We start from the raw sequence: 22,900 nt of genomic DNA, 5'->3' as shown, positions 1-22,900 counted from the left end.
CAGCAGCCAAGACAATTCCTCACGACATGCCACGGTCAAATTCATCTGGTCAATCCTTTAATTGGTTGTACTTATTGCACCTATGAATGCAATGCAAGCTCTTGACCAGTGAGCTGGATCCCCAAACTTTAAATTATTGAGAGAGGGGGGTAAGTACACACTCATAAACCCTCCACCAGAGTTCAGACGATGAACATGGTCACCACCCTCAAAGCCGTCAACATTTAGGTCTTGCAGAGTTTAAGATACCACTGGGCTCTTACAAAGAGAGGATCAGAGTTCAGTTCCCGACACCCCCATCAGGCAGGTCACAAGCACCTGCAACTTCTGCTCCGAGGAATTCAGCTTGCTTTGGCCCCAGAGGCGCTGCACTCATGTGCACAGATATGCATGCATACCTATAATTACAAATAAAAGAAATCTGAAATTAGAAAATAATCTCTCCGTGAGTCCCTGTGCGTCCCCGCTCTCCTGTTGCTTCTTCCTGTTGCGAGGCCTCGCTGCCCTCTGCTCTGCTTTCAGTTACTATGTATTAATTTAAACTTTCTAGTGTGTTACCCAGAGGATCATACAGCATTGTTCTTTTTAGCTACCTGGTATTTTCAAATAACTGGTTTGGGATTCATGTAGTGTGGGTCAATGAGTCATTTGTTTGGTTGAGGACTAGTGTCCCATTGTGTAGATATGCCTCTGCTTATTTACCTGGTTACCTATTCATTGGCATCTGGCTTGTTTACAGCTTTCAGCTATTGTGAGTACGGTTGTACACATAGCAACCCTCCCATAAACACACCTTTTTTTTTTCTCCCGTTGAAATAAGACCTAGAGTGGAAGGGCCTGGTCATGGAGCAAATATGTATCTGGCTTTGCAAGAAATGGCCACAGAAACTTCCATCACAGGTACTCAATTACCATTGTTGATCTGTATAGCGGAAGCCAACCTTGGACTTGCACCAAAACTCCTTCTTCAGCTTTCCATTACTGAATTACAGATGTGCATTTCCTCAATTTTAAGGAAGCTAACCACGTGCGCCTTTTTCCCTCCCAGTTTCTCCGTATCTGGGATTCATCCGACATGAGGAGCGCTCTGCAGGCTGTGGCCCTCTGGGGAAGAAAAGCTCCTCCCCACAGCATCACAGCCATCATGATCACAGACGACCAGCAAACCATAGTGACTGGAAGTCAGGAGGGTCAGCTCTGCCTCTGGAGCCTGTCGCCAGAACTGAAGGTGTGTAAAGTCGCAGGTATGAACAGTGTCCACTCTGCTTCTCAGACCTACAGTGATGGAGAAGCCTTGCGCGACGGTGGGAAAGGCGTTCTTTATGGAACAAGTCAAGACATTATGTGAAAATTATGAATACTGTTAATAATCTCAGCTGCCAGCTAAGTATTATCACCCTTTAAGCTACACTCAGTTTTACTGTTTTCTATTCTGAATTATATGTGCAAGTAAGTGAGCTATATATGTTTAAATATAGTTCTAAAGAATAATGGCCCATTAAAATAAACAAAAGGCACTCCTGAAAGCCACTATTAACTAAATGAGTAATATCTTAATTATCTGGACATTTCTGACGGGTTAGCCTTCTTGCTATTCTTTAGAGTCTGCTTTGCGATGCTTTTTTACAGACCACATCAAAACCTCTACATTCAATTTACTGTTGTCATCCTCTGACTTCAGAACCTGGCCTCACCTAGTATTGGACCCATCGATTAGCAATTAATTGTTTCTGTCCCAAGTCATAAACATTTAACATATCAGAATAGTTATTTGCTTAACTCTAGCAGTCTCTAGACCCAATTTGAACAATTAAACTAATGATGTACTTAAAGTCTACTGCCCTCATTAAAAAGCCTTTTAAAGATCAAAACTATTTTTAGCCTTTAAAGTCTGTCACTTTTAAACCTAAATTAACAATTAATTGTAATTCTATTTTATAGTGTAGTTAATTAAGACCTCCTGTCACCGAACACTTCGGTAGGGGCATCTAGAGATGCAGTGCAGAGCAGCTCAGCTCAATGTTTATGAGCAATTTTGGAGAGAGTAAGATAGCATTGCAGTAGACATGCTTCAAAATGGGTGGTCATATAAATACAAAAATGTATGCTCTCTATTATCATTTAAACTCGGTTTCCTAAATGGCCTCAAAAATCTCTTGCTAATCTTTTAAAATCGTTCTTATTATATTACTTTCTGGCTGAAGCAGCTGCCTACAATCCATAGCTCTCTATAAGCTTAAGGAATTTGAATTCCTACTATCCTACATTTCTGTAGGTTTCTGATATCCATTTAGTATTTGGTCACTCTGAGTGCAATTGGTTGAGCTCTTACTTGAAGGAAGATACCTGTGCTGGTGGCCCAGGAAGTCTCAGTATAAGAAAGACAGGACTTGGCTAATTAGGCCACCCTGTGCCAAGCCTAAGTAGACAATAGTTAGCCCGTGTGGCATTTCTTTAGGATAAGTCTTCTTCTTGGTGTTAGAGCAGTAATTCTTAACAGGAGGCTAGCTTGCCTCAAAAAGGATATTTGATGATATTTTCAGACACTTGATTGTCTAAATTGCATCAGGGAGATACTACTGGCACTTAGTAGTTCCCTTTGATGTCCTAAAGTGCAAATGACTATCTAGAACAAAGGATTTCCCAAGCAAAAGCCCGTCATGCCAATATTGAAGAACTAAGCATTACAGATAAGGAATGAAACTCACATCATCAAGGTGGGAGATGCAGCTCATTTTATTTAAGGCAACACCCTGTACCTGCAGGAAGGTAGAGAGAGCCCTGCTGCTCCCTGCTGCTCCCTGCTGCTGGATCCAGCTATAGTGAGAGAGAGATGAGCTAGGCGAGGAGATAAGGTTTGGCCATGGTGATGTTTTGACGACCAGAAAGGGGTTATATGAATCATCTGGGCAACGGGAGCCTCTGGAGTTGATGAGCGGAGTTGGGGTTGGATGAGCCTTTTGTTCTAGTCACCATGAGAATAAAATATTGAGTAGCACAAATTTGATACTTTATGATTTTGACTGCTGTGTACCTCATATGAATGGCACTGCTGAGAACTTCTCTTTCAGTGCAAGGCTTATTTTGTTAGTCCATGGTCATCATGGCAGTGAGCATAGCAGCAGGCGGGCAGGCGGGCGGGCGGGCAAGAAGGCTGGCAGGCAGGTGGGCGTACCACTAGAGCAATAGTTAAGAGCTTCCATCTTTCTGACCCACAGGCAGGAAGCAGAAAGAGAAATAGAAAGAGCATGGCTCAAACCCCACCCCTCAGTAACACCCTTCTACCAAGGCCACACCTCCTAATCCTTCCTAAACAGATCCTCTACCAGAGGATCAAACACTCAAGCATATGACCTGATGAAGGCCATCTCATTCGGACCATCTCAGAAAGGCAATGGAGTTCACTTCTGATGTTTGCTCTTCTGTGGATTCTCTCTGGGGGAGAGAAGTGTTTGTGGTATACCTGGAACTGATGTGGCTTTTGATCTGTTCAGAAGTGTTGACAGTGGTCATACACCCCCAGGATGGTGTCTAGGTACAAGGGGTATTGTCTTCTGAGTCATAACCTTCTGAAGTTTTTCAGAAGCAATGTAAAGCTAGAATGTATGTATTAAGTGATATTAATAAACTAGAAAACTTTTTAGCATAACAATTTTAGCAGGACAAGAGATCTTTTAAAATTGTTATGATTGTGGTAGATATAAAGGAAACCATTAGAGTAGATATTAATGTCTGGTTACCAGCTTATGTGCATGTTCCATAGTTTGGTCAAAAAAAAAAAAGGTGAGCCTTGATCCATGTGGAATATAGATATTTTGTTATCCACAAGACATTTTTCAAATTATTTATGGGTCCACTATGTTTATTCATCATTTAAGAAGGCATTATGCATTTTCTTTAGAAAATGATTGTTTTTATTATGAAATATTTTCATGTGTGTATATTGTGTATATATGTATATATTTCTTGAATATGCACACATGAATGAATGAGGGCCAGAGAAGCCACTAGAGAATGCACGGTCCCCCGACGCTTGAGTAACAAGAGGGTCTGAGCTCATGTAGGTGCTAGGAGACAAATTCAGATCCTTCTCAAAGACTCTTAACTCTATAGTTTTGATTTCAGAATCTTTTTTCACAAAATAGGAATATACCTTTTATTTTAGACATGAAACGATACAAGAGTAAGCACTTAGGGCTACACTTTCAAAATGCTCATAGGAAAGTGATACCTTGACATTATAAATAAGCATGTGGTTGGATTTCTTGTGTAGAAGAGTCCATTTCATTATGTCTGAGGAATGGAGTCACATTAGATATTTAAAAAAAAATCAGTACTTCATTTTAAAAAGTAGTTTAAAGTTGTCTGCTAAAGTAGAATTCAGTATCAAGACAAAGTCACAACAACTGAAGGTACCTGACTAGAAGGTACAGGGTTCCTCATCCCTTACACAAGGTCTGCCACCATCACTGTGTGTCCTAGTGGGATTCTGCTGCTGTGATAAATAACATGACCAAAGATAACTTAGAGAAGGAAAGCAATTATTTGGTTTATACTTCCAGATAACAGTTCATTACTGCTACCTGCTTTCTCATATAGCCCAGGCCCACCTACCTGGACCAATACCACCCACAGTGGGTTGGGCCCTACTACTTCAATCACCTATCAAAAAATACCCTTCAGACTTGCTCTACAGGTCAACCTGATTGATGCAAGTCTTCAGTTGATGTTTCCTCTTCCCAGGTGACTCTAGGTTTGTGTCAAGTTAGTGACTAATACTAACCATGACTCCATGTCACCCTGAAGTGGTAGACTGGGCACAGCAATGAATTGAGACCTTAGATTACTGACTCACACTATAGTTAATTCTTTCTTAGTGACCCTGGATGGACATTCTACAGGCTGACATGAACTCACATTTGTCCACAGTTTGTCATGTGATACAGAAACATTTCATTGTTCTAGAAGTCCCTTGTGCCATATGGTCTCCTGCTTTCCAGAACCCTAGATGAGCACTCTTTATTTTCCTAGTTCTATCTTGACTCAAAGCTCACAGAGTTGGAATCATACAGCGGTGGTCTTTCCAGGATGGTTTCTTTCACCTAAGCAATACACACAGATCTCTGTCTGGTCAGCTTAGCCACTCATTTCTTTTCAGAGTCAGCTAATATCTCATTGTTTGCCTACAGTTCTGTAGTTTATATTCTACTGAGGGGCAGCTTGTTTACATTCCCATTTTTAATAATCCTGAGCAAAACTGTTACAAATGGACATAGGCTTTTGTGAAGATGCTACTTTTCAATTTGTCTGGGAGAACCAATGAATGTCATTCCTGGGTTGGGGATGACCTCCAGCATGTGATCCTCCTGTCTTAGCCTTTCCCTGCTCCGTGCTGGAGTTACAGACATTTAGTATCGCATGCTACATAGAATCCTTGACCCCACAGGCTGGGGTCATGGGGGAATTTCTGGACATAAAAAATGCCTGCACTGACTTATATGAATTCAAAACTGAAATGTTGAGGAAGTAGTCTGCTAGTTACCTAAGTTCCATGATGAAACCCAAACAAATAAAATGGAAAACTGAGGAGAGTGCATCCCTTCCTGTCTGGGCTTCCTAGTCTGTGGATGTTGATGTGCTGTGTACCTGCTTACCTGAAACTTGGGCACATAAAACATCTTAGCCTAAATTTTTTTCTAATTAGAATATGCAAATATTTCTTGTTATCATGTATTATTATTATTCCTGAAAGTTTAGAGTTGTTTAAAACCTTACTTTCAACATTTTCAGATTTCAGCTAAAGAACTTCTTTTCGGTCATTCGGCTTCAGTGACATGTTTGGCGAGAGCAAGGGACTTCTCCAAACAGCCCTACGTTGTGAGTGCCGCCGAGAACGGGTAAGTGACAGGTGTCCACATTACCTCTGTCTCCATTACCATCCTTTGTGAAGTTAAAGTGGAGTGGAGGAGAAATGTACCTGTAGATAACACACTTGTATACAAATGTGAATTCCTGTGTTATAACCCCACTGCTGAGGAGTGTATATTGGGGCAGGAGATCCGGAGGCTGTTTTCTGGCCAGTCTAGCCAAATTGATGAGCCCAGGATGTCATGGGAGACCAGGAAAGAGCAATCTAGACAAACACCCAATGTTGACCTCAGACCTCCAAGCACTTCATGCACACAAAACCGACACATAGTTGTACACATACTGTCCATGTTCAACCACACAGGTGTGTGCACACACAGACATAAACACACTCACGATAAAGTGGGGCATGATTGAGGAAAACAGCCAGTGTGGACCTCTGTCCTCCATGCATGCAAAAGGAAAGCACACAATAAGACAGTCAGACTAACTTTTGGTAAAATGCTAATCTCAATTATATGTAGGATCAAGCTTTACACGGCAGTGATTGCCAGACAATCAGGTAAAAAAAAAAGATCAAGGAAAACATAAAAGAAAATTGAGATTGGGAAAGATGGTTGTAAAAATAATAGGATATATAAATGATATTTTAAAAGAAAATGGGTGAAAAAGACTTATCAGACATGTACTAACCAAATGAGGTTGGTATGGTAATATTAAAATTTATATTAATAAACTTGCATAGTTAATGCAACATGATAAATTAAAATTGTAAAATAGAAAGCTTGGCATTGGTAGAGAAGGTTTCCATATGTTATGAGATGTTCTGGTTACTAGTGGATAAGCATTAGGTTAGTGTCTGAACTTAGAATGGAGATTCTGCCAGGACAAGGGTCTTTAAGACTGAGCTATCTCAAAGTTACCTGCCAAGGCTCCGTGTAGACTTCTGGGCCTTAATTCTGCAGATATGAGATCAAAGGGTGACCTTGGGCCTGGTAAATTGTGTTTCTAGCACAGACTTAGACTATCCTTCTATTTTTATATCCTAGAGATTGTATTTAAAGTCTCCTGTGCCCACTTATAGACATCTGGGGAAGTATGAGACAAACAATAGGTTGGGAATCTTACATTTGGCTAGACCAGTCATTGACAGAGAACCAACAAGGGAAGAAGGTGTTTCCCAAGTTTGTGAACTCCCAGATGCCACATGAATGAAAGGTCTCTAGGCAGGTGGGTATGGGAATCTCTAGCTCCAATGAGAAATCTTAGCTTACTAAGCACAGACACAGCAATAAATAATAATTAGGGGTAGATAACTCTCAGAGGGAATAGTAAAAAGAAGAGTCCAGATGTGGGGCTGAAGAGATAGCTTGGCAGTGAAGAATGCTTTCTGCTCTTCCAGAGGACTCAAGTTCAGATCCCAGCACCCACAGGAAGGCTCATGACTGCCTGTAGCTCTGACTCCAGAGGATCTGGTACCCTCCTCAGGACCCTATGGGCAGTACACTCATATGCACATATACACTATTACCCACGCCGTGCATACACATAAATAAAAATAAAATAAATCTTTAAAAACTGATCATTAGAGATACCAGCTTAAAAATAAATTTACCTCAAAATATATCAACTTAGCAAGAGCTTTAAAAAAAAACTCACATGGTAGAATCTAATAACAGCCAGGGAGTGAGGATTGCTGGGGTTACTTTTTAAATACTTTCAGGTGTTTGTTGTTATGAGGAAGGACCAGAGACTACAGTGCTAAACTACATTACTGTGGTATTTTATACTATTGGCTATCTAGAATTCAGTTTGATTTCTATATTCTTCATTTCCCTTTTAGATATGTTATTAGTGATTTTATTTCTGGGATATATATTTTTAACTTCTATCTTTCCTTTCTTCTTATTTTTTTTTTTCTGCATGCACACAAGCGCACAGCTATTTGTGGACACGAAAATTTTTCCTCCTGTTCTGTAAAATTACATGCCTTTTCAGGTTACCTTGAAAACCTGTTGGGATGCTGTTAGTTAAACTAAGGGAAAGTCTATGAATATTTTCTTCTGATTCTGGGGCACACCTGTGTACCTCACATTTAAGGCATTTTGGAATGAGCATTCTTTGTTGTGGAGACGCGTGCACCACAAGGTGGCTGTGGCACTTCTGCAGTCTTCCCACTAGATGTCAGTAGTGTGTTCCTAGTGGACAGGAGGTTGTTCCTGGAAAGAGGTTGATAATGGGGAACCAAAACCACTCAGGTTTCAGAAGGACTGGTTTATAATATTGACTCCTAGTGCTATGTTAGCAAAACAAACCCATGAAAACCATCAAATTTATGCAGTGCTTAATAGCATTAATCTGTATTAATCTGTATTTTTTTTTATTTTTACCTCAAATAGCACCAGTAATTATCTATTATCTTGGCCTTCCTCTCAGTCTAAGGATATTATTCAACAAGATTTGTTCCTCATTAATGCATTTCTGTATCTCATCTTTAGAAATTATTTTTATGTTGTTTCACATTTTCTAAGGAACACAAAGCATCCACAGGTACATGGGAAGTTTTGGCTGCAACAATGTGCTTTTTATAAAACATAAAACTTTTTCTGGGCCTGGAGAGATGGCTGTGCAGCATTTCCCACAACACTCATAAAGCTTGTGTGTGTGTGTGTGTGTGTGTGTGTGTGTGTATTTCCGTATTGAAGTTTCTAAAACCAAAGACTATTTTGCTATCATGCAACAATGATTCAGTTGCCTTGGTTTACTGAACAGAAATTCTCTAGGTTTAAATTACCTGGCACATTTCACAGTTTCCTTGTATAGACTGTGTCTTTGTCTTCATAACATAAATTAAAACAAGAAGTTGGAGAAGAGACTGAAGGAGCAGAGGGGGTTTGCAGCCCCATCGAGGGAGCAATAGTGTCAACAGGCCAGACCACCAACAATACACATGGCTTCAGCCACATGTGTGCCAGAGGACGGCCTTGTTGGACATCGGTGGAAGGAGAGGCCCTTGGGGCTGAGGGTGTTCAATGCCCCAGTGTAGGGGAATGCCAGGGTGGGAAGTGGGGAGGAGGTGGGGGGAGCACCCTCATAGAGGCAGGGGGAAGGGAGTGGGATTGGGGGTGTCCAAAGGGGAAACCTGGAAAGGGGGAAGCATTTGAAATAAAAAAACAAAACAAAACAAAAACAAAAAAGAACTCCAAGAAGTCCTAAAAAATAATGAAGCCTTTTAAAAATATCAAGTGTTAAGACTTGTTTATTTCAGGTTTTTTTATCATGAGGGAAAAAAAAAATCAAAGAAAGAAACTGGATCAGTGGTGGACCAAATGTGGCCTCTTGGTGGTGCTGTTTGTTTTCATGAGAGAAGAGGGAGAGAGGAGAGGGAGGGAGGGAGGGAGGGAGGGAGGGAGGGAGGGAGGGAGGGAGGGAGGGAGAGAGAGAGAGAGAGAGAGAGAGAGAGGAGATCCTACAAGCAGATATGATGTGTATCCTTCCCAGGATATGTTGTTCAAGCTCAGTGAAATAACTGGTTTTGAATGATGCTATTTCTGTGGAGAGACCATGGTCCTGTCCCTCTTGAGGGCCACAATGGCTGAATCCCCACACTTTGTTGTTAGCCGGGGTGGCCCTAACACAAAGCTCGCAGGCTGTAGGCAGGGTGCTGTTACCCACACAAAATGATACAGTAGTGGTGTGTCGACCCTGCTAATGACCACAGCATTTTCCTGCCCAGTATTCAGTAACAAAAAGCTACAGGAATGATCAGGTTGCGCCCAAGTGCATTGCTAAAGGAAAACTTGGAGGACCTGGAAGCGAATAACAATGAGTTCTCTGTTCTAGGGAAATGCACGTCTGGAATGTGAGCAGTGGCCAGTGTGTGGAGAAGACCACCCTTCCTTACAGGCACACTGCCATCTGCGTAAGTGCAGTGTGCTCCTTTTAGAACACTTGAGATGCCAAACAGTAACCCACACGTAGTGTTTTCTATCTATCTGAGTACTGAATATCTTTGGAGAATTATTCTTTTTCTTGCATTTTCTTTTTTTCTCCATGGTGGAAAAATATCACCAGCAATTGTCTGTTGTCTTTGCCTTCCTCTCGGTCTGAAGATATTGTTCAACAGCATTTGTTCCTGGTTGTTTCATTTCTGATTCTAATCTTTTAAAAAAAGATTTTTTTATATTGTTTCACATTTCCTAAGTGATACAAAGCATCCACAGGTACATGGGAAGATTTGGCTTTAACGATGTGCTCTTTATAAAACATGAAACTTTTTCTGGGTCTGGAGAGATGGCTCAGGGGTTAAGAGCATTCACTACTCTTCCAGAGGACCCGGATTTGGTTGCTAGCATAGAAATCCTGCCTCTTAATGCAGCCCTAGGAGATGCCGTGCCCTCTACCAGCCTCTGCAGGCGGTGCACTCCTGTGCACATACCCCGCCCTGCATCCATGCACACCCATAATTACAATTGTAAAAATCTTAAGAAAGCAGTAAAGCTCATGCCACGCTTTAAAATCTGAACTAGTTCTTCTGGTGGACTCATTTGTTTCTTTTAATTTGTAAACAAAAAAAGAAACCTAGTTATAATTTCTATAATCATTTTTTAATTCAGGGGTTTTCTCTTTCCCCCAGTATCAGATGTGGAACCCGGGACCTCACCTTAGCTCCATCTTAGCCATGCTTTCTGATTGGTAATTTCACCACCTCTATGTCTATATTTTCATCATTGTTTGTGCTGCTGGTACCTTGTGTGGCAACACTTACCCACTCTCTCCTCTTCTCTCGGGATCAGAACCCAGATGCAGAGCTTGGGGATGACATAGAATGTATAAACTGGTCTTTAATAGAAAATACTTTCAAAATGTCTTTGCTACATGAATACTTCCCCAGTATTACCAATTTTTAGCAGTACTACTGGAGTAGAGAACCCAGGTCGTTATTGTTTAGCTCTGAATAACATTGCAGAAATAATATACCTATCACTGTCCCATGATTCATAGTGTTTCTTTTTAAAAGAACTCTCCTTTTACCTGGGGGATGGGGTGGGGTTGAAACTAAGCTGAAAAGTCAACATGACAAGAGTCAGGGGTTAATGAAGGGAATTGAGGCACTACCTAGATCAGAGGGTTCATTGAAGAGAGGCAGACCGTAATTCAATTGAGAGGTTTTTACACAGCTAGAATGGTGTCAACGCTATCCATCTCTAAGGTGCTGTTCTTGGAATGCCATCCCATAGTACTACCACTGTCCCTTCCGGATGACTGGCGAGGGCTGGCTGCTGTGCTGTGGGGAATATCAAGATGTCCTCGTCCTGGATGCTGGCACTCTGGCTGTCCTACACACCTTTTCCTCTTTACAGTCCCCCGATTGGATGAAATGCATGTGCATTGTTCACTCTGTGAGAATTCAAGGTAATGGTGGGCGTCTCCTCGTCTAAGATGGTGCAGCGGCTGATGAGATACTGCAGAAACTGTAAAGCTAGAGCTGAGATCACTGTTGGTGTTCTCCTTGTCCTGGGAGAAGCTCTTAAAACCATGCTGGGGGAAACCCAGATCTCCTCCACCAGTGGGACAAGTTATTAGGAAGCCAGCAGGAGGTGGAGACATGCAAAAGAGAATCTGTTTCTATGACCCAGTTCTCAGTTCTGCTTGCTGAGAGGGACAGGCAGTTGGGCTGTTCATGTGTTCTGTCCCTGGCTTTCCTTCCTCCTCCCCTGATCCTGTGTCCTTCCCATTCTCTTCCCCCTTTCCTTTTTCTGTCTGTCTGTCTATCTGTCTCTGTCTCTCTTTGCCTTGCTGTCTCTCTGTCTCTCTGTCTCTCTCTGTCTCTCTGTCTCTCTCTGTCTCTCTGTCTCTGTCTCTGTCTCTCTCTCTCTCTCTCTCTCTCTCTCTCTCTCTCTGTGTGTGTAGAGCAGTGGGATACTTTTTCTGTATATACTACTGAAACTCAGTTTCTGTAGTTGCAATGCCCAAGTAAAATGGGACTTGGTTCTACATTCCCATCTGTAAAAGGTTCAATACAACCATTGCCTGATCAGTGCCATGGCTCTTCTTTTAGCTATATTCTGTACACACATAGGGCATTAGAACCTGGAATGAAATCATTTTCCCTTAACAAAAATCAAAGCTAAATATATCCTGCCGACCCAATCCTGTGCAGTCAGTCTTTGAGTGACTATGAGGAAATACTGACAATATCCTGGTCCACTGGCTGATAGCTCATATGTGACCTTCCTTCTTTTTACAGAAGACTCTCTCTTGGTTGTATCTGTAACTGGCGAGCTCAAAGTGTGGGACCTCTCCTCATCTATCAACAGCATTCAGGTCGGCTTGGAAGCCACTCATCTTTCCATTATTTTAATCACTATTCATTGAAAATTTCAAACCATGAGAGTGATGCATGTTCACAGTTGAAGGTTTAAATGATATCTTTCCAGGGGTGGGCACCGAGGCATTTGAATTGTATCCTTCCAACCATGACTCCATACATAATATAAATAGATTTATTTACACACACACACACACACACACACACACACACACACACACACACACACACAGGAGAGGAGTAGGGAGAGGAAAAGATTATATTTTTAATTTAAAAAATGAGAGTTCATTGTTCTGTCTCTTCCCACTAGGTCTTTTCTAGGTTATGGGAGCTGTAACAGACAGATACCACTTTCCTGGGGATGCTGGCACAGCCACCTGCTTCCTACCATCAGAACAGAGTCAAAGTAACAGACAAAAGGGGAACACAGGATGCGTTAGGCTTCCTTATACAGTAATGTGTTGCTTGCCACTCCTTAGAAACCCTCACACTACACAGCACTACCAGAAATTTACAGAAGGATTTGCTGCCCATTGTTGTCTATGCCTGTCACTTTTCAAAGCCCCTCTTGTGCTGTTTCCTTGTGGTTTTAGTCATTAAGGGAATACAGGTTTGTTTGCTGTTGTTTTGAATTTTAACAATTTTATGGCCCCCCTCTTTCTGCTCTGGCTGAAAGACAGCAACTCTTTATTCTTGCCACTTACCATGGTTCCATATAGAATGGTGTTTGGTTGACTATCAATAATAAGTCCTTGAATCTTAAGGGCATTTCTGCTCATAGCTTCTTTGTATAGTAATGCTTAGGTCAAACCACTAGAAAGGAACCTTGGATACTCTCCCTGTATAATGATAGGAAGCAGCTCTGTCATGTATATGAGGACTGGGCCTTTTGTTTACGTGGACATTTCCTGGACTTTGTATTAAAATGTTTTTTTTTTCCTTTTAAAGGAAAAGCAAGATGTCTATGAAAAAGAATCCAAGTTTCTTGACTCCTTCAACTGTCAGACAATACGGTTTTGTACGTACACAGAGAGACTCCTTTTGGTGGTGTTTTCTAAGTGTTGGAAGGTATTGAAAGTACCAGTGATGTACAATTACAATGGTTTTTTCTTGAGTCGAACAGTGAAAAATACAGTTTAAATATTGGGAAAAAACCCTCAATGTAATAATGTTAATACATGGAACGATTAGTCTACTTTACCTGTCTTATTGCTGTGTGCTCCATTACTTTGCTCCGAGATAGTGTATGTGGACCAATAAGTTCTGGTTTTATCAGCCACAAATAAATAATGATGAAAATCATTTCTAAGGGCTGGAGAAATGTCACAGTGCGTAAGAGTGCCCGCTCCTCTTCCAGAGGACCGGGTTCTATCCTTGGCACCCACATAGCCACTTAAAAACGCCTGTGACTCCCTTTCTGAGGGATCTTGTGTTCTCTTCTGGCCTCTTCAGGAATCTGTGCATGTGATGCATTCATGCAAACAAGCACTCATGCACATCAAATACAAACAAATTATTAAAAAGAGAAATAAATCTTCAAATTACTTTTTTTAAAAACAACATCTGCATTTTACTTTTAGAAGGCTAGTACTTACTACAAATGCCGATGGACCATATTTCTGACCTTTTTTCCTGTTTATTTTGTCTGTTGTGTCACAGCCACGGTTTTTGTGAATACTTCTTCTTTTCTTGTGAATCCATTTTGTCATTTCCCCAAGAGTAAAACAAAGTTATCATCCAATGGCAGCTTGATAAAGAGTTTTCTTTAATGTTTCACATAACTGCTATCAGAAGTCTGTCTGACTTGTGCCATAATAATATATTGTTGCCAAGGATTTAAAGTACTCAAACTGGCCAAGGTTTTCTATTACACAAACATCCTATATATAAGGAATTTTTAAATGTTCTTCTGAGACTATTCATGTTGTAAGAATAAAACTATTTTAAAATGTAGGATTTGGCTTTCCATGCTCAACAGACACATGGTAGAAAAAGCCAGCCAGATACTTTTACACACTGCAACCTACTTTAGGCTAAATGTGAAAAATTAAGTCTTGTGAAATATTAGAAAATTACACTTTATCTTCATCCATGAGAACAGTATGTTTTGTTTTTAAATATGCAATGGGCTATAGCATTAATTCCATAATCTCCATAGTCTCTATAAGCATAATCCACTGCTAACCTTATAGACATACTCTATGTCCAGCCTTTATTAATGTACAACTGCACTGTCTTGCAGATTTATGACTATTGCGACTTTTCCCTTCTGTGGACTGAAGTTAGTAGAGACGGGCAATTCTTTGCTGGCGGAGAGGTGCTTGCCGCCCACAGGATCCTTGTCTGGACAGAAGATGGTCACAGTTATATCTATCAGCTGCTGAACAGGTGGGCTCAGATGGGAGCAGGGCTCAGAACATTCAGGTAGAAAATGAACTTGAGGAGGTTTATTATGGAAAACCCTCTGCATGCGGCCCCTGATCAAAACCCAGAACAAAACAACTTTGGCACTGGAAGATTTACTCTGGGCTAGCAAGCCCTCTGCCTTTGTACAGCACAGCAGGGGATGAAGGCATGAGATTAGCCATGTAGAACTTGTACAGCTGGTGCGGGGCTTTCAAAAAGTCACTCGTAATTATTAACCAAACAATTTCTAACTGGAGTTTAGAAACTCGAACGGTGCCATCCAGCTTTTGAAAGTGGAAGGGGAGGAAGGAATCAAATGAATGACCCTAAATTTTGTTTGTAATTTTCCCCATGTAGTGGGCTTTCCAAATACGCGTGCCCTGCCGACGGAGGCGTCCTGAAGGGGACTGTCTATCCGCACTTACTCTGCTCCACTTCTGTGGAGGAAAATAAGGTAAGGCAGGAAGAGTGGCCTCAAACCGGCTTCTTGCAAAAAAAACAAACAAACAAACAAACAAACAAAAAAACAAAATCAAAGCATTAGATTGAGTTGTTAATGAGAAAATCAACTTTGAGTGTTAATGGCTCCCAAAGAGAAAATGTCGCCCATAAGAATTGTTGATTGATACAACAATGCCTGTTCATTATAGCAAGACTACAAGTGTGGAAGAAAATAAAGAAGATATTAAAATTCTGATTTCACCACCATAAATATTGACTGCCTGCCTACTGTAGCTGGGAATGTTTCAATTGTTGGAAAGTTTGTAGGAATGGTATAATTACCATGGGATGGCCTTTACCTAGAAGCACTTTTACTGCAATTTTATTTCATGGATTCTCTCATACACATACACACACATTCCATGTTTTTCCTTTGATCTGTTCCACAGCACATTCTTAACATTTGATATACCTACTCCAGTTCTGAAACTTTATGAAATGGCTTTTATACTTAAGAAACAACAACAACCAAAAAACCCCCAAACTTAACTATACACCCAGATCATTTTCACATGTATTTCGCTATTCTTAGGAGAAAAAATTTTCTTCTAACAACTGTAATTAAGGTTTCCAGCAGATAGTTGAGAATATAATTGTGAGCTTCCGACTTGGCTTAACAATACCTTTGACAGTTAACCACATCTGAGATCTAAGTAACTGTTTTATTCCAGGGGTGTTATTCAAAATGATTCTTAACCTGTAGACTCAGACATCAGTTAATTACCGAAAAAAGGTAGTTCATGAAGAGGAAGAGCTTTAGGTTAGTGACACAGCAAGCATGAAAGCATGCGGCTGTGGGCAGAATAGTGATTTGATTAATTAGACAGCAGAGCCCTTGGAAGCCCCACAGCCATGATGCTCCTTTAATGTTTTGCTGCAAAACCTTGGTTAAAAATCTCTCAGCCAAAACTGAGAACTCTGGGTGCTGCTAGGGCAGAAAAAAAAGCACACACACACACACAATAAAAAAAACATAACAACAACAACACCTTTAAAATTACAGCATGCATCGGGGGACATATCTAAAGTCCTTCGTGAGCAGCAGTGAAGCCTTGTCACAAAGCAGTGCTGTGACTCACTCGGAAAGGCATTTTTGTTCGTTCTGAAGAGCTTGCTGTTGGCTCCCTTTTGGCCTCACAGTGAAGTTTTACCAACACAGTTTTCCACAGAAACCAAATGTCACTCAGAAATTTCTACCCTAACAAGCAAATATGAAAGCTATATAAAAACCATTGTTTCAAAATTGGAAAACTGGGGCTGGAGAGATGGCTCAGCGGTAGAGACCACTGGCTGCTCTTCTAGAGGACCTGGGATTGATTACCTGCACATATGTGGTAGCTCACAACCATCTGTAACCCCAATTCTAGCGGACCCGATGTCCTCTCCTGGTTTCCACAGGCAGGGTACACACAGGGTACACAGATATATATGCAAGTCAACACCTATACACATAAATGAAATAATTTTTTTAAATGGAAAGCTATCTAGTTTTATCTCCCCAAGTATAAACACAGATGGTTCACTTCCTAATGATCCTTCTTTAGATATCCAAGTTTCTCTGCCCTTCACATCATATTTTAAGTGTAAGAAATATCTAGAGACTAGTGAACTATAAATAGAATAATTTAATTTTAAGATTTTGATCACAGTAAACATAGAAAAGAGTATTCTGCAGCAACACGGCACTGGCCAGGATCAGTATTTGGAGTCCCACCATGAAACTCCATCTGCAATTTCAGCATCATTGAGAGTTCTCCTTGGTTCCTACTATGAACCTATCCAAAGATAGGTTTGTGTGTCTCCTGAAAGAATCCCCTTGCACTCTGCATGTCTCAGCTGACATGAAAGCAGGCTGCAGGTCCAAGGTGGGTGGGCATGTGTGTACAAACTAAAAATAATGATGGTGGTGATCACTAAGAAGTATTTCAACTTTATTATTTATAAGCATATACAATGCCTCATGACTTCAGCTGATATCAGGAGGCCATTTTGAAACTGAAATTTGGAGAGATTAACTGCAAGGTTTGAAACTTGGGTGGTTTAATCTTATAATAGGTTTGATTATGAGTTCTTAGAATCAATAGTTGGCTAATAGTTCTGGAAAAGGATACCAAGGACTGTGTGTATACACACACACACACACACAGACACACACATACATGCATATATATATATATATATATATATATATATATATATATATATATATATATTATGCATGTTAACTGGTGCTATTTCCACTGTAATAGAACTGAAGCAGTCGGGCGGGGGTGGCGCACGCCTGTAATCCCAGCACTCTGGGAGGCAGAGGCAAGGGAATTTCTGAGTTCAAGGCCAACCTGGTCTACAGAGTGAGTTCCAGGACAGCCAGGGCTATACAGAGAAACCCTGACTCGAAAAAAAAAAAAAAGAAAAAAAAGAAAAAAAAAGAAAAAAGAACTGAAACAACTGAGAAAGACATGTTTGGTGAGCAGTATCATCATGAGCACACATGATTTTGATTCAGATTCTTACACTCAAGGCCCATTGCGGTCTCTATTACCATGGTTAATCCAAACCCTTTCTCTAGCTTTCTTCACATGTGAATTAAAGACCATGACAGCACAAACTCATAGCACTGGAGTTTTTCTTTTAATTGAGATTTTTTTAATTAAACATGTACCCAGCCCTTAGTAGTAAGGCTTTCATGAAGGAATGTGTGCAGAACACATACACACACACACACACACACACACAAGGTTAGATACTTGTGTCAACTCTCTGAAGCTTAGCCAGTGATCTCATTTCTCATTTTTAATAGAGGCTTTTGTTTTGTTTTACCTTTAAATCACAGATTATTTCATTTAATTTACTCAAAATTTTTGAAATGGTGCCAAATTGTTTAAAAAGGTTTGGTTCAATTTTGAAGTCTTCCTTCTCTCTTCCCAGTGGTCAGGACATTAATTATTGCCTGTGCCTGGCTCATGGTTTGTTTTTCAGAGTCTGCATTTTGTCATGGGCTATATGAATGAACGGAAAGAACCTTTTTACAAGGTACTTTTTTCTGGAGAAGTCTCAGGAAGAATTACATTGTGGCACATCCCAGATGTCCCCATATCTAAATTTGATGGCTCCCCTAGAGGTAAGACATTTTTGTCTCCCTCCACCATCTCTTTTTAATACAGTGTCTCAGGTAGACAAGCTGGCTTTGAACTCATAGAGATCTGCCTGCTTCTGCCTCCCAAGCACTGAGATTAGAGATGTGGCCCCCTATGCCCACCTTGTCACTTTTCATTTCTTTTAATTTCTTTTGAATTATGTGTATATGTTTGTTGTGAACGTGTGCACATTAGTGCAGGTCCCCACCGAAGCCATTGGTGTCTGAGATTCTTTGGAGGCTCTTTGGGTTACAGGAAGTTGTGAGCTACTTAATGTGGGCCCTAAGGACTGAACTTGGATCCTCTGAAAGAGCAATTCATGCTCTTAGTTGCTGAGCCATCGGTCTAGCCCCAACAGTTTGGGTTTCTGATCTTATTGTCTGAAAAGTAACTTGTGATTAATTCGGAGACTTTTACACTGAGCCTTAAGGAACTACAAACAAGAGCAATGGAAAGTCTTCACAGACCATCATGTCTTTGATACCGGGATGGCTGAGGACTGCTAATCTGACAGGGCTGAGAATAACTTGGGAGACAAGCCTCTGGGTGTATCTATGAAGAGTTTTAGACCAGGTTAACTAAGGTGGGAGGAAGGACCTTAGATGTGGGCAGCATGATTCAGCCAGCTGGAGCCCTGGACTGAGCTGAAAGGAGAGAGCATCTCTTGAACTAGGAGTCAAAACAAACCCATCCTTCTTTAAGGTTCTTTTGTCAGACATTCTGTCAAACAACGGTGGTATAATACAGACACCGGTATTGAAACATTTAATAATTCAAGTTTGTGAATCTAATGCACAAATACAACCAACATAATTCAAATGAACTTGAGTAGAATTTCCTGAGATATCTCTATATCTCTATATCTCAATATCTCTATTTCGGTCTGTCTATCTATCTATCTATCTATCTATCTGTCTGTCTGTCTGTCTGTCTGTCCGTCCGTCCATCCGTCCGTCCGTCCATCCATCCACCCACCCACCCACCCACCCACCCATCCATCCATCCATCCATCCATCCATCCATCCATCTATCTATCTATCTATCTATCTATCTATCTATCTATCTATCTATGTATGTTCTGAATGTGACTAAACTTTTCCACTGGGTTCATACTTGTAAAGAAATAACATATTTACTTATTTTTCAGATCTAATGTGAATAAATAAACCAACTTTTCCCTGTACATGTGTTCCTTTCAGAAATACCAATAACTACCACCTGGACTCTTCAGGATAACTTTGATAAGCATCAGACGGTGTCCCAGAGCATCGCAGACCATTTCTCAGGGTCCACAGTTGAAGAAGGAATGACAGCCACCATCACCTCATCAGAGTACATTCCAAATCTTGATAAACTCATCTGTGGCTGTGAGGATGGGACCATTTTCATCACTAAGGCTTTGAATGCTGCCAAAGCTGGACTTCTAGAAGGGGCCTCTTTATTGAAAGGTGACTGAATTTTTCTTCTCCCCTATTCACCTAGTTTATCTGATCTTCCACAAGCTACACAAACATGTTTCAGGGGCCTCAGACCTTTGCTGGCATTTGCAGATAAATTTGTGCATAATTTAATAACAAATTAAGTATGTGCATGGGATTTGTGAAGATTCAAGCAGAGAGTTATACTATTCCACCAGAAATTTCACTCCCCACTTTAATTTCAACTTTGGCTTTTACTAAACGCATTGTACATAATAGTTCCATTGTATTTCTTGAAACTGTGTGTGTTTCTATGTATGTTTATATATGAATGTGCGAGCACATAAACATACCAGCACACTGTATGCAATGCTTTAATTACATTAGTAAAATCAATGCCATGCTGAATTATTATTAAATAAATACTAATAAAATAGTTTTGGTGCTCATTGTTCATGCGCTCATTTTAAATGACAAACAATAATCAAAATTTAAGTTGAAAACCTTTCTGTTAATCATTGCTTAGGTTTTCCAGCCTTAAACTACTATGGAAGATTTGGGATTGATTATCCTTGAATGACTACATCAATATTAGTTTGTGATTTTGATTTTGGAAATTAAGTTATCTAAATGCTTTTATAAAGGAGTTATCTCAGTATGTACATGGACATCCCAATAATAACCTGTGAAATCACAAGCGTTTTCCTAAATATTGATCATTTTTATATTTTTAAACATTTAAATCTTTGCTAATGAGGAATAAAATGGCATCTTCCTGTATTTATTTGTATTTCCTTGTTAATGAAGTCTGTATTCTTATTCATCTCTGTATTGTGAAAATTAATACTTATTTAAATAAGGGTCATTATACAATGAATCATCTTATAAGGGGAGGGAAGATAGGAGGGTCTGGAGATTTTAGAATATATAGTAAAAAATTGTATGCTTTGGGGTTTTGTTTGTTTTTTCTTTTTCCTTTTTGGGGGGTATCTACTTAGGGCATCATACATGCTAAATAAGCATTTTACTATGAAATATCACAAATAAGCTTCTATTTTCTTTTCCTGCAGTGCTGGGGATCAAACCTAGGGCTTTACACATCCTAACTTTCGATGTTTTGTTTTGTTTTCCCTTTTTATAGACTTTTTTTCTCAATTAGAACATCCTCTTCCGGTCCCCATTCTGATTTTCAGCACACTAGATTCTGTGATTGACAGCTGAGCAGTAACCAGCAAGGATGCTGGAGGAGATAATAAGTAGGTAAACAGCTGCCACTAAAAGTCAGAGGAAATGGTGACTGTAGACATTTTAATTTGGACCGACTTATCCTAATATCAAGAAAATAAACAGAAATTTACACTTGACAGACAGCTTCTAAAACTGACATTCATTACTGCTTGCTGAGGCCAGCATAGGAAACAAAGCAAAAGAAAAGAACTTTGAGATTCCTTTTCAGTTTGCATAAATAAGACTGGCAAATGGTCTTCTCTAATTGGGAGAATGTAGATTCCAATGGAGAGAGCAGCAGGGGCCAGAGGCAGGAGAAGCAGGTTACCAGTGCACTCAGTTCTATTCAGATAGTGTTTGAAAGGCCATGTACCCAGATACCCACATGCCCGAGTGTGAACATGTATTCCAGGCACCCAGCATATGCCTAGAATATATTCATTTTACTCAACAGTCCGTCCCAAGCAAGAGTGGCGGTTATTATTACCTGTATCTTACAGAGGTGGGTAGAATGTGAGTCAGAAGAAAGGAGCAAAAGGACCAGCATGTCCATGTTCTGGCAGCACACGTAGACAGTGATTGATTTACAGGAAAAGGGAAGATTCCTTGAGCAGCTAAGATTAAACACCAGCATTTGACCCTAGGAGTTGAATGACCTATTCGAGTCTGAGATACTTTACCTGTAAACAATGAAAAAGAGATAGAACTTGATAATTTCAAACATCTTTCATAGCAAAGCGTCCTGTGACATTTGCTTTGCTTTTCTGTTAAATTTAACTTGGCTGTTCTTGTGAAGACAGAATGTGTGGCTAGTCCCCTCAATGTTAGAGAATGTCAACAGCTATCAGCAAACAGGAGGCTTGAACAACCGAGCTTTCTGCCTCACTCAGAACTTGGTCTAGCTCCTGATGGGGAATTTTGCTTTTCTGAGATGGTCTACTAAGGTTGCTCAATAATCTTCTCAGGCAGCTGTGTCCGTGTGTTAAAAATGCATGACCTGAAAAAATAATTTTGTGCTCTTTGGTGTCTGACCACCTTCCAGATTCCCCGTGCCACACCCTTCTCAGAGGGCACCACCAGAGTGTGACTTCGTTACTTTACCCTCACAGTCTTGCTTCAAAATTAGATCAAAGTTGGATGGTGTCTGGGGATCGAGGCTCCTATGTGATCCTGTGGGATATTTTTACTGAGGAAATTCTGCACAAATTCTTTTTGGAAGCTGGTCCAGTAACAAGACTATTGATGTCACCAGAGAGCTTGAAAGTAAGTGAATGTGAAGAGGAAAGAAGAGTAAGTGATGTAAAAAAGCCACTGGCACCAACTGCATTCCCAGAAGTAACCAAACAAAAATCAAAGAGTGTATACTCACTGTCAGCCGGCCCACAGTTAGCCAGATGCTTCTGCCAAGTTTGCCCCTAACTTTTCCATATGAATTTTAATTTTGCTATAATGTGTCACACAAACCATGTTTTTGAAGTAAACATTGGGTCACTTATAGCTTTATAAAATCCGCTTAGTTACCCAGTGAGTGATCACTTTTTCCTCCCTGATCCTGTCTTAATCATTAGTATGAGATTTTAAAGCAAAATCAAAGATTATGCAAAAAATAAGTCAAAGAATGTAGGACTAAAAAATACGAATTTAGCTTTTATTCCCTTAGTAAATATTGAGTGAGCATTCTATAAATGTTGAATTTATGAATACCATCAACCTGTTAGAGGAAATGATGTGATAGTTTCTAACTTCTCCTGAGATTTCAACTTAAATTCAATTCACAAAGAGTTAGATGTTAAATTGTGAGCTAGATTTTAGGGGGGAAGGTATGTGTCAAGGTGTTTGTTAAGTTAGATTGGCTTATAAAATTATGTCCATATAAATAAACTTGGAGAAATTGATGCTGTATTTGGGTGATAAGGCATGAAACATGTTTCTTGGTCACAAAAGGTGAAATTAAACAGTGTAATGCTGCTCTAGAAGCTTCCATGTGGACAGTTGGAATACTGTGGAATATA

At 40.2% G+C, this 22,900-nt stretch overlaps 1 protein-coding gene across 3 annotated transcripts in view; it reads left to right on the top strand.

The window, feature by feature from the left end:
• Positions 1 to 1,075: 1,075 nt before the first annotated feature.
• Positions 1,076 to 22,900, top strand: part of Wdr72 (WD repeat domain 72) — a 159,177-nt gene continuing 137,352 nt past the window's right edge. Inside the window, exons 1-11 of one of the 3 annotated variants that reach the window (XM_052187808.1) lie at positions 1,076 to 1,228; positions 5,791 to 5,897; positions 9,712 to 9,790; positions 11,109 to 11,283; positions 12,119 to 12,195; positions 13,148 to 13,267; positions 14,442 to 14,587; positions 14,963 to 15,059; positions 18,086 to 18,227; positions 19,443 to 19,691; positions 21,931 to 22,151. In XM_052187808.1, the coding sequence (XP_052043768.1) occupies positions 1,076 to 1,228; positions 5,791 to 5,897; positions 9,712 to 9,790; positions 11,109 to 11,283; positions 12,119 to 12,195; positions 13,148 to 13,267; positions 14,442 to 14,587; positions 14,963 to 15,059; positions 18,086 to 18,227; positions 19,443 to 19,691; positions 21,931 to 22,151 (1,566 nt within the window). Of the gene's footprint in view, positions 1,229 to 5,790; positions 5,898 to 9,711; positions 9,791 to 11,108; positions 11,284 to 12,118; positions 12,196 to 13,147; positions 13,268 to 14,441; positions 14,624 to 14,962; positions 15,074 to 18,085; positions 18,228 to 19,442; positions 19,692 to 21,930; positions 22,152 to 22,900 lie in introns of all 3 variants that reach the window. The other 2 variants (XM_052187807.1, XM_052187806.1) reach the window with 2 other exon arrangements.

The sequence above is a fragment of the Apodemus sylvaticus genome, chromosome 7 (genome assembly GCF_947179515.1).
Source record: "Apodemus sylvaticus chromosome 7, mApoSyl1.1, whole genome shotgun sequence".
Taxonomy (NCBI): Eukaryota; Metazoa; Chordata; class Mammalia; order Rodentia; family Muridae; genus Apodemus; species Apodemus sylvaticus.
This window is presented reverse-complemented; position numbering and strand designations above follow the sequence as displayed.